This window comes from Melanaphis sacchari, unplaced genomic scaffold, assembly GCF_002803265.2.
Source record: "Melanaphis sacchari strain LSU unplaced genomic scaffold, SCAv2.0 Contig59_pilon_pilon, whole genome shotgun sequence".
Classification (NCBI taxonomy): Eukaryota; Metazoa; Arthropoda; class Insecta; order Hemiptera; family Aphididae; genus Melanaphis; species Melanaphis sacchari.
The window spans coordinates 1,090,420-1,103,090 of NW_020271423.1; the positions used below are offsets into that span (position 1 = coordinate 1,090,420).

General features: G+C 27.3%; 1 protein-coding gene across 2 annotated transcripts in view; it reads left to right on the top strand.

The window, feature by feature from the left end:
* The window catches only part of LOC112600055 (probable G-protein coupled receptor 158), a 42,594-nt gene extending 39,918 nt beyond the window's left edge, over positions 1-2,676 (top strand). The window contains exons 11-12 of one of the 2 annotated variants that reach the window (XM_025347200.1): positions 2,068-2,134; positions 2,275-2,676. In XM_025347200.1, the coding sequence (XP_025202985.1) occupies positions 2,068-2,120 (53 nt within the window). In that variant the 3' untranslated portion in view covers positions 2,121-2,134; positions 2,275-2,676. The remainder of the gene's footprint in view (positions 1-2,067; positions 2,135-2,274) is intronic. The other variant, XM_025347201.1, reaches the window with a different exon arrangement.
* The last annotated feature ends 9,995 nt before the right edge of the window (positions 2,677-12,671 follow it).

Below are 12,671 nucleotides of genomic sequence, written 5' to 3' on the forward strand. Positions count from 1 at the left end.
AAATGCTACCTAAAAGTAAATGATGTAAATTAAAATATTATTAGTCCCAATTAATTGACAATGTTTCAAATTAGATTGAACAAGAGCACAGAATAAAATTTGTGAAGATAAAGGATCTCTAATTGATCCATAAGTTAATTTAATAAAACCTAAGTTGCGCATTGCCTTTTGCTTTATCATTTCAGTATTGGCTGAGAAATTTAGTTTTGAATCAAAGATTACGCTTGAGCCCTTAAATTTTGCCAATAGATCAATATTTGAGTTGTAAAGTAATTATAATTTATAGAATTTTTAATTAAATAAAAGCGCATAAATTTGCATTTGTCATTATTTATTGACAGCCGGTTTGCTGAACAATAAGACTGAATGTTATTCAAATTAATTTGTTAGACAATCACGTTCCTTTGATTGTTAATTATTTTTGCGAGTTTAAGGTCATTAGCAAAAAGAAAAACTTGAGAATTTTTTACACAATTAGAAATATCATTAATAAAAATATTAAAAAGTAACGTTGAGAGATGATTTCCTTGAGGAACACCGGATGGTACATTAACTCTATCAGTTTCAAAGTTTAAACTTTAATATCATATTGATGATGAGTGAAAAATGAGGATTAATATTTTTTAATTTTAGTAGAGACGAGTTTTGAAAAAAGTTTTGAGATATTCGATATTCTTAGTATAGACCGATAATTAGTAATAACAGTTCGATCATCTTATTTAAAAATTGGGATAAATAAAAGAGTTTTTCCAAAAGTCGGGTAATATACCATTTCAGAGCGATTGGTTAAAATTGGAGTACATATAAATTTGCAGTTTTTGAGTAAAAAAAAAGCGGGAATATTGTCTGGATCTATCTTAAAGTTTAGAGAGAGACTGCTAATTTTATTTAAAACATCAAATTTTGTAAGCAAATAAAAAAGAAGAAAAATGAGGGATTATCTTTTATTTACTTACTTGTTTTTTTTTTTCATATACATTTTTATTAGAAAATTGTAATTGATGTCTGGCACCCATGGATTATTCATAATATCGTATATTTCACTTAGTGACAATGTAAAGTTCATATAAAATCCTGCATCATTTACATTAATAACATCAGTATAATTATATATACTTTTTGAGATGAAAAATATAGTGGTTGAATCATCTGTATTTTTTATTTGGGAAGTTATAGAAGTATGTGCTCTCTTTTTAGAAGGTGATGACGATGAACGTGACGTTCGTAAATAAAAAAAAAATGGCTGATGAAATGATATCAGATAAACCTATACCTTGACCTCGAAGAAAATTGTACCATCGAAGTTCACAATATAAGTTTTGACAAAACAATTTCTTGCGCAGAAGAAAGGTTCTCTCTGATAAAAAACTTTACTCTGATTTAGTCCGTTTGTCACCAAATAATTTTAAAGATTTATATGATAAAGAATTATTATCTAATACACTACCTACTTGAATTGTCCAAAGTCCTGAAAAAGTTTGACAAATTGACTCGTGTTAAATTTTTAGATGAATTTATTATTACATTTTTCATCATCCTTGGATAAATTAAATAGAACTGTACCTAAATACTGTGAAAAAAGTACTGAAGATGATATTGAAGAAGAAAAAGTAATAAACATGGCACTAATGTTGAAGAAGTATACTGCAAGTCATGAATCGTCATCACTATTGTTATAATGTACTAATGAATTGCTTAAAAATGATTACAAATATGTTAAGTAGATAATATAAGCCAACAATCATTGATTTTTTGTTTCATCAAATATAAAATAAATTGCAATATATAAATATATATATATAAATGTAATTTATTTTTATTCGTTCCTTTAATAGGCCCATCCCATTTTATATTGTTAACTTCAATATTAGATCATATTATTAAACTAAAATAAATTATGAGTATTTTAAAGTTGTAATATTCTGCATAAATTTACTCTAATATTAAAGCTAACAACATAAAATGAGTACCTATACAAATGGAGACATCACATGCGACCTCTTAAATGTATTCATTATTTTTTTTTTTTTTTTGCGTAATTCCGACAATAATTTTTATATTTATTAGATAACAGTTATGGCGAAGGACCATCGTGTTCAAAATCCAACGTATTGACCTAATGGCTTTGGCTTAGGTAAAAATATTTTGTTTGTTATTATTTTGTGTAAATATTTAAAACACTAATGATAGCACAATTTAAAAATATACACTTTATATTTATTTTTATTTTTAATGTTAATACTGTTGGTTTAATTATTTTGTCTATTGTTTCAGAAAGACCGCAATGTCCATAAAATAAATTAGTAAGAGATGGATTTTATGTTACTATGGTGATCAACAGCAGTTTTAGATGTGTTAGTACCTATTTTAAACAAATGTAGTAGATTAAACAAATTTCTACACTAATTATTGATGCACTTTTGCTAAATAGATTAATTTTGATCGAGATGAAAAGACACTAGGTATTAAAAGAAAAATTACGTTTTTTAATACTATTTGATTCAAAACTAAGGTTAAAAATGTTCCGTAATTGTGATACAGAAATTATTTACTAAAAAGATGTCTTACTTGCATTTGTTAGATTACAAGAGCGCAATATTCCAACATAGAAAATTTAAGCTTAGCATAGTATTATTATTTTCGTTTTTATTATAAAACTTAAAGATAACAACATGGTTTGTGGTTAGTTGTTAGTATTTTTTTTTTTGCGATACTTAAACTTTAAAGATAGTTGTTTGGTTGTAAAATATTAAAGCTTAAAACATTATCATAACTAACTAGCTTCGTTATAAAAATATCGAAAAATTCCTTTAACAAACAACTGATAATATTGTTACTTTTAAATTGATTAATTTAAAAGTTGTATTAAAATCAATGCAGCTAATTACTAAACATGAACAGTTAAATATAATCTTGTTATGTTTCGTACTTGTGAAATGGAGATAACAAATACATGCAAGACGTCTTCTTAAGAATAAAATTATTTTAAAATGGATATGAGTGATATAAAATCACTTTATACCGATTAAGTTAGAAGCAAGATATTCTTTCGAGTTAATAAAAAAAAAAAAACTAAATGGTTTGTTAAGAAATTAACTAATTGTTTTAGTAAATTAGAACCTCGAGTTTAGCTTTACACAACTAATACTAATTTTAAAAACTATAACTAAAAATAAAAAAATAAATATTTAATTGCACCAAGTTTAATGACTTTAAGAAACTATTAACAGTAATAATAATTTTATCATCAATATCGTATCGACTAACAATTTAAAATTCACATACAAATATTTATTGAATTATCTATGTTTCGCAAATAAAAGTAAAATTAAAATTAAGCCATTGTAACGTAAGTTGTTATACTTATGGTAATTTATTATTTCAATAAACAAATTGGTGAATAAATGGTGAATATCATTTATTGTTACAAATTTTAAATAGGTACATATTGCTACACCCTAAGAAAGAAATTTATCAGGTCGTGAATAGGTAACTAACGAAATTTTAATTTTTGTTGTATATATAGTTGTATCTAGTGTTGAGATTATCTAAATCATATCTACTTACTTGTCCTATACCTGATGAAATAAATATCGTTTAAGTCATCTAAAATTTATCTCGGATAAAAAAAAAAGTAAAAACATAAATTAAATATTCCTATAATTTTGGATTTTCATAATATCATTTAAAATAATAATAACAATTTTAAAACGAAAATATAATATATTTATAAATGTAATTCGAAGAAAAAAATGTATATGATATGAGCGCCAAAAGTATAAAAAATAAATATAATTTGCATCAATAACGATTAAAATTTTTAATTTAGATAAAAAAATAATAATAATTTTTATTATACAATTTTATTTTAACCTTTTAAATATTCTATTTGACCTATTCCACCATTTGTTATTTTTTTTTCCATTGTAAAATTACATCCTCACGAGATGTCTTTAATTTTATGTTTGAAGCAAAAGAATTCATAAATAAATATGTTTCACTATGTAATTTTAGTAATACATTATTATTATTTTTTAGTTTTTCAATCTGAAGATTGGTTTTTAACAAATGTTTTACTATAAATGACTTCTCCATTTTTCTCTATCATTCGCCATATTCTTAAAGTTCCCTGTAGGAAGTAACTCCTGCATCCTGCATTATTTGACTAATGTATCTCGTCCTAGGTCTTCCTCTTGATCTTGTACCCTCTATCATTCCTTCGATTATTATACTATGCAGTTCATTTCCATGCCTCAACGTGTGTCCTATCATGTACCATCTCATTTTCTTTATAGTGTCTATCAATGTTCGTTTTTCATTTATTGTTCTCATTTGATCTTCTATCAGTCCAGCTTATTTTCTGCATTTTTCTCCAACACCACATCTCGAGAGCTTCTAACATATCTTTTTCTTTCTTATTAATTGTCCAGGTCTCACTTCCGTATAATGCCACACTCCAGACGTGTGTTTCTTCGTTACTATGTTCATATTTTTTGATGTTAGTATTTTTCTCTTTTTAAGGAATGTACTCTTTGCTTGACCTATCCTGCTTCTGATTTCTTTAATTGATTTCCCTTCGTCCGTTATTATGCTGCCTAAGTATTTGAAATAATCTACTTGGGTAATTTCTTTGTTTTCTAATGTTATATTTATGGGTGGTATGTTTTTCTAGTAGCATACTAGAGCTTTGGTCTTGGCTGCATTTATTTTCAGACTATATTCTTTAAGCGTAATATTCATTACATTTAATGCTGCTTGTAGGTCTTCCTCCGATGTTGCGAGAATGACTATATCATCAGCAAAGCGGAGCATTGTTATTAGTACCCCTCCTATTTTCACTCCAATTCCTTTTTGTTCTAACCAAAATTTTATGACATTTATTGCTTTTTCAATAAATACATTTAACAATGCAGGTGAAAGTGGGCACCCTTGTCTCACACCTTTTTGAATTCTGGCAGTCACTGTTGTTGTATTAATGTTGATAATGGTTTCTTGTTCTTCATAAATCTTATAGAGAATACGTCTGTCTTTAAAATCTATCTCTGTTTCTTCAAAAATTTTAAAGAGACTTGTCCAATTTATGCTATCGAATGCTTTTTCTAGATCTATAAAAACCATATAAGTTGTCTTTCAATTTGTTTTTTAAGTATTACTCTCAGACCTAAAATAACCTCCCTGGTTCCTTTGTTCTTCCGGAAACCATATTGGTCATTGTCTAATCTAGCTTCTATCCTCTTACTTATCCTTTTGCTTACAATTATTGTCAGTTATTTAGCCGCATGCGATATCAAGCGTAAGGTCCTAAAATGTTCGCACCGGTTGGCTCTTGGTTTTTTTGGTAGGATAACTAATCTATTACATCCAAAATCTCTCGGAATTTTTCCCGTCTCGTATATTTGGCATAATAGTTCGTACAGAGCATTCTTTATTTCATCCCCTGTCTGTGGTAGGAGTTATTATTATTATACAAAATAAAAAATGAGTCACATAAAATTAGTCTTATAAATACTAATAAATAATGCTTGAATAATTGAATGATGTGATGAATAATTTTTTTTTACATATTTGTACAATATATAAATAATGCCGCTGTATTTGTACTTTGTATAATCATGTCTAGATTATTTTTTATTACCTTGACTTAAAACTGATTGTAGTTGATGTAAGATATTAATTTAACATAAAAATTCATTACATCTGAGCTTTCGTTTTTGAAAATACTGTGTTATGATATTTTTTTATAACTTTTAACATTAATAGTCAGGTTAACTAAAAAATTACATAGTAGATAATATTTTATGATATAAACTTTATATATTATTGTTATTTATTATACAACTTCTATGGCATCACTTCTTTATTATGTATTTTTTTTTTTTTTAATATAATATTTATTATATTTGTTATTGGCCAATGCAATAGTAATCAACCGCTAAATATGACCCATCATTAATATTTTTTGGTGAGATATGCCTTAAATACCTTAAACATTTTATAGCCTCTAATTTATTGAAACATTTATAAATAATCGTTTATAAACGATTTTCAATCGTGGATTTTTTTTTTTTTTTTGCTCGATTGAAGACTCTGACCTTTCTTCAAGTTTTCTATATAGTTATGGTATTGCTTTATTGAATTTCATATACCTAACTATGAAATTTGATAATATAATCGGAGAGTTGGCTTTATTTTGTGATTTACAATATTTTCAATCATCATGATTACAATTTTTCTTCATTACAATTTTAATACTGATCTAGTTAAGCTACTTTGAGTTTTATTAATCAATAACGACTATTTGAATGACAGCTTTGAGCAAAGTTTAAAATTACCAAATTCATTTTGAAGTATCCTGTTTTGTTTTTTGTTTCTTCTTGATCTTTATACATATGGTCGTGGTGATATTTTACTATATCTAAATTTATATAATTTACTTAAATTTTTAGTTGGGTAATACTTATTTGCTTTAAGTGTTACAAATAACCTAAAATATTATTGGTTACCTAAACTGTAAATGAGATAATTTCACAATCTAGGGTGTAGCATTATGTTTGTTGTATTAAATTAATTGTTTATGCAAATTCGCCATGTTTTTTACAAACCTTTTCAAAAACATCTATTTAGATAGGTTAGGCTATGAAGTATTAACGTATGTAAATACATCGATTCCATAAAAATAGTACTAAAATAATGCAATATTTTAAGCCTCTATAATACTAATATTAATTTTGTTTTGTCATTCAAATTATATATTTTTTCTGACAGTACACCTCCCCATCAAATAAGTCTCTAATTTAACTTATTTTCATATTGTGAATAGTTACATCAGAAATTTAAGACTATTATGTGTCTATTATTTATTTTTAATATTTATGCCTTAACACGAAATATATTTTAATGAAAGTTAATTACCACGTTTTTGTAATAGATATTTATGTTTCGTTATACACACAGTAAATTATCATAGTTATTTAAACTAACTTGATACTTTTATAAGATAGTATCTTGTTAGAGAATATATACATTTCTAATTTCGTAATGTACCATACTCCTAAATCATATTCTATGTACCTACTAAAATATTGTCATAAGAAAATGAATTATGTATTTTTTTTATCGTAATTTGTAATTAAATAAAATGTCAGTATTATTTTGTACTATTAATACTGTCAATATATGATTATTATAATTAAATAAATACAATTTGTAAGTATAATAAATATTTTTTATTTCAATCTTGATAGCGATGTAAAGAAACCCAGATTAAGATAATTTTGAGCTCAGGGCAAAACAATTTTAGAGACCTATTACCATAATCAACATTTTTTTAAAAAAAAAACAAAAAAAAACACGTACTATCCGCCAGGGGTCACTATTGTTTTATATCCGTAGCTGCTCCCATTGTCTCCGAGAAAGTTAATCATGAAAAAGCTACTAATAGGTAAATTGTAGAATGTTCAATAGATATATCACTTTTTTTTTTTTTATCAGAGAATAACCTTGCATTACGTGGTCATCAGGAAAGCTTTAAAAAGATAATCACAAACCAAAGCAATTTTATAAATCTAGCTTTAATATCAAAATATTAGCCTTATTTATCTAGTTACATTAAAAAATTTCATATTTCTCTCAAAAAAAAAAAAATCCAGAAATTAATTTTCTATCAAAATTAAGCAAAATCAATTACGCAGACATAAAATCTATAATTCAAAAAGACTTGAATAGGTATATCCAAATTTTTTATTATTTCTGTAGATTTAACTTTTGACTTTTTTCGAAGAGAACAATATTTTTTTTATCATCGGGTACATTGACAACAATGGTGATATTTTTGAAAGACTTTTAGCATTAAAATATATAGAAATTACTACAGAATAACAATTATTTAATATATTTGAAGACATATGTTCTAAAGTAAAGTGTTGATTGGACTAAATTTTTGATAAGACGGTTAGGTATACAACGAAGCTCAGAATAAGAGAGGGGAAATGAATGGCTTACAAAATTTAGTTAAAAATAAATGTCGAACAGCTATATTTATTTTGTGTTCAACACATCAGCTTAATTTGGTCATGAGTAAATCAGAGAGTTGTAATAATGATGCTATTGGTATTCTTATTTAACAATCTCAAATTAGTTTAAAACGTTATTACTAGCAGAAAAAATAATGTTGCGATTTACAAAGATTTTCAAAGTAAATATTCAAATACTGGACATAAACAAAGACTTAAATATATATCTACAACAAGATGAATGTCACAAGATTATGCATTGTAAGCTGTTTTAGATACTTTTTATTCTGTAATTTATATACTTGAAAAACTTAAGACATCGGAGGAATAAATGATTACAGTGTTGGTCATTTGGCTGGTTATTTATTAAATTACCTGCTCTCCAAAAGATTTATCATGACAGCAATAAGTTTTAAAACAATATTTGATATTTTATCGGTTATCGCCGTTGAATACTATATTGTATTTAGATTTAGGTCGTTTTGCAGTCATACATAGTATTTTTAATACACAGCTAAAAATTAATAGTCTTCAACAAAAGGATGGAGTATTTGAAAGTTTGATGACCAATGTTAATGACTTCATTTTTTACAAGGAAGAATTTATTTGTTGAGATCTACAAGTAAACCTATCCGTAAAAAAAAAGAAAACGCCGAGTGAAAAATCAAATGATTGCCCTATAGTTTGCCCTATACAAAAATGTAATATTGAAACATTTTTTAAGTGTTTAGATGTCTTAACAAATAATTTAAAAGAATATTTTTAACGTTGAAATTATTGGAATCTATAAAAATATATCATTGTTTACAAAAAAAAAAAGAATAAATTAAGTTAAAGCAAACCCAGATTCTTTACCTGTAGATAACTTTTTAATTTTTTGTATTATTTATTCCAATTTTATGAATCAGGATCGTTTAAAAAAAGAATCTATGAAATTTTTCAATATTTATAGTTCATTTGAAGAAACTATTGAATTACCTATTAGCTATTTATCTTCACACTAAAATTAATAGACGTTTGATATCAAAATGTGAAGAATAAAAGAGGAAGGAGAAGAAGTAGTAGAAAAAGAAGAAAGAAAAGAAGAAAAAGTAGAAGTAGAAGAAATACAAAACAACGACAAAAGGAATTGATTCCATCTCGAAAAAAGGTTACAAATGTTGATAGTATTTTAATTATATATAAAATATTTTGAGTTAATCAATTAGCTACTATATTTTCTTTGACCTTACCAGTTGAAAGCGTATCACTGAAACGCAGCTTCTCCAAACTAAAAATAGCCTTCAGACTACAAAAGCATAAGATATGCTAGAAGATTTGATGATTATAAAATATGAGAAGGATATCTCTGACCATAAGGAAATACTGGAAATAATTTCTGAAAAAAGGTAGTATTTTAAGCAAACATTTAATTTAATTAGTTATTGTATTTCAAATTTTAAAATTAATAATTTGTATTTTGTTATGTTTATAAATAAACAAAGATTTTATAAAATTAGTTGGACTTAGAAAATAAACTTGGCAATTATATGTTGACTATAGTTAAATTCTTCCTTGAAATTAGTTTTTATATCTTAATCATTTTTAACTAATTTTTTGTGTTATTGTAAGACTGTATAGGTATTATCTTTTTTCACATAATATGATTGTATAATGTATATATTATTATATAAATTAATTAACTTCAATTTAAGTTGGTTTTTTTAGTTGTTAAAAAATAAAATAATATAATGTTTGTTGAATATTTAATATTTATTATTATAGCTAACATTATAAAATTTAATATAAAACTTATAAATTAAAGTTAATTTATTATTATTAGCTTGCTCACTTTTACTTACTATGAGGATATAATATCTATTAACACAGGAACTTATTCATATTTAAATAAGTAAATACCTTATTAGTTATTTAACATATTCAATTAATCTTAACTTAACATATTTATACTTCATATGTATTGCATTAAAATATCAACAATTATATATTAGGTACTTTGTAATTTGTTTATAGCAATATATACAGTTCTATAGTTTAACTAATATTATAAACCAATATGAGTAATGTAAAAATGTATATAGATGATTAAGATGTATTATTTATTAATACATTTTTATTAGTTTTCTTTAAAAAAAAAAAAAAAAAATTGCATGTCACAGGCAGTTGGCAGTAAGTAGGTAACTCCTTAAATGTGCTTGTATCACTAAATGCACCACTAATCAATGTATGCGCCGTAAGAATGGTTTCTTGTGCAATTCAAAATGTCATCAAAATCAATTGTGTATTAATTTTGATATATAATGTATGTAATATAATAGTAAATGTAATGAAAAAAAATTGTAAACAAAAATGTATAATTTATGACTGAATGTCTCCAAAACCAATCTTGTACAAAAGATTTTTTTAGAAAATATAAGTAATGATCATAATTATTAATTTACCCACTTTAACTAATAACTATTTTATGCATTTTCTGGATTAAGTATTTATATAATTTTAATGTACACTTTAACTAAAATGTTGTATTAAATTATAAAATAACTGGTTCAATACTTGAGTGGTAACATATTCATGGATATTGTTCGCGCAAGTTATCGAGTGCGATAACTTCAAATAGATTTTATTGCCGCCCTAATCGCGACTCCTCTCTTCTGGGGTCGATGGCCCTATGATATGCTATTTTAAAACCGATTGCCCGACAGTAAAACACGGATTAGTAGGTCAACGGCCCTCACAATCACATATCTTTACGGAATTATACCCGCCGTAAAGATTACGTACAGATATTGCCCTACCAAAAGTGATATAGAGTCATTGGCCACTAATTTCGGATAGCGTATTTTTTGGGTGTTGTCGGAGACACCGGCATGAAGAATAGTGACTCCTCCGTGCGACGCCTTCGTGATAACAAGTTGTCCGCACGTTGCCTCCTCAGACCGTCTTGTGAACTTCGTCAAAGTGTCCAAGTGTGCACCCGTTTTAGGCTTTTACCTTCGCATAGGTCGGTTTACTTGTGTTTGAAATCAAAACGGTTACACATCTCGCGTTCCGAACCGTATATATATATATATCGTTGTCGCGTTCTCCGCACTTCGTTAAACTTAAATATATATATATATATATACATCGTTTGGCGATCTTAGTTTGGCACTGATCCGTATATATATATATCGTTGTTGCGACATCCGCACTCCGTTTAAACTTAAATATATATATATATATATATATATATATACACTGTCTCGCGGTCTTCGTTTAGAATTGAGGCTTTGTCGTTCCGATTGTCGCTAAATTAATATAATATTACAACGCGACTTCCGTTGTGTACCGATCGGTCGACGTGTGTGAATTACAAGTGTGGTCTACTATCAGATCTTATTATCATTGTTTTGGTTGCCTGTTGTTATACCGTCGTGCTCAAGACGAAACAGTTGACCAGTGGCCTGACTGTCGCCGTCAATTGGTCACCTGCCAACGACAACATCGGCATAGGAACGGAGTCACGTAAATACTGTCATTATTTTCATATCTTATTTTTATATATACAAATTGTACCACGATTGTTTAGATCGTATTTGGCCGAATATTATTATTATTATTATTATTATCACCACGACGAAAGTGATCGTGATATCTGTTAGTCTATTATCAATCATTGTATAAACTGTCAACACTTCGTCGTTGGTGATAAGTTAATTTATACGTTTTAACATTATAATTGTGTAATCCATACTTTAAATACGACTCGAATGTTTATATTTTGTATGGTCACCTCTCTTTAAGCAATTACCAGGTAATTCCTAGTTCATCTTTCGGTGGTGTAGTCATCGAGGCCGACCACAGATTCGTAGGAGCCTCGTGGCTAAACAGATATCTTATCAAAAGAACAAGATTTATTTATGTCAAACTAGAATAGAAGATTGCTACACATTTTTTTTTTTTTGCTAGATAATAAACAATTAATTACATTAACAATACAACTTATATCATTTTTGATTCTTATTAAATTTTAAATTATTTGTACTTTAATGCAAACCAATTAATCAAAGTATGTTCACATACTTGCAATGATGCAATGATGTTTAAGTATAATAAATGTGGGATCAGTAGGAATAATGCTAACCAAATTGAACTAAGACTCAATATATTACAACATAGCGACAACAAATTACGAAATATGACAAACAATTGAATAGAGTAACGACAACAACACTATAACTCGCCGGGCGTCACAACATCACTAACCTCCCCGGCTTGGTTATCACACTGCCTTGGCTTGGCTTGGTCGACACCAGTGTTATCACCCCACATTCTCCCGCCTTGAACAGCGTCCGCCTCGGAAGCTGTATCTTCTTCGCCTGACTCCTCGACTTGGTCTTGGTCGCTGGAGTGCCACAGCTTCATGTATTCTGCACAGGAGTAGCTTCGTTCGGGTCCTTCATGGGAACCGATCCTTAGTACCTTATAACGCTCATTACCTTCACGTCCTATTACTCGATAAGGTCCTAAAAACTTTCTGCATAGCTTTGAACTTGGTAAGAACTGTGTCCTCTTGATAGCAACTAGATCCCCTAGACGGTAACTGACGGCCTCCTTTTTGGACTTATTGAATGTGCGTTGCTGTTGAACCTGTGCCTTTTGTATCTGCTCCTTGGCAAA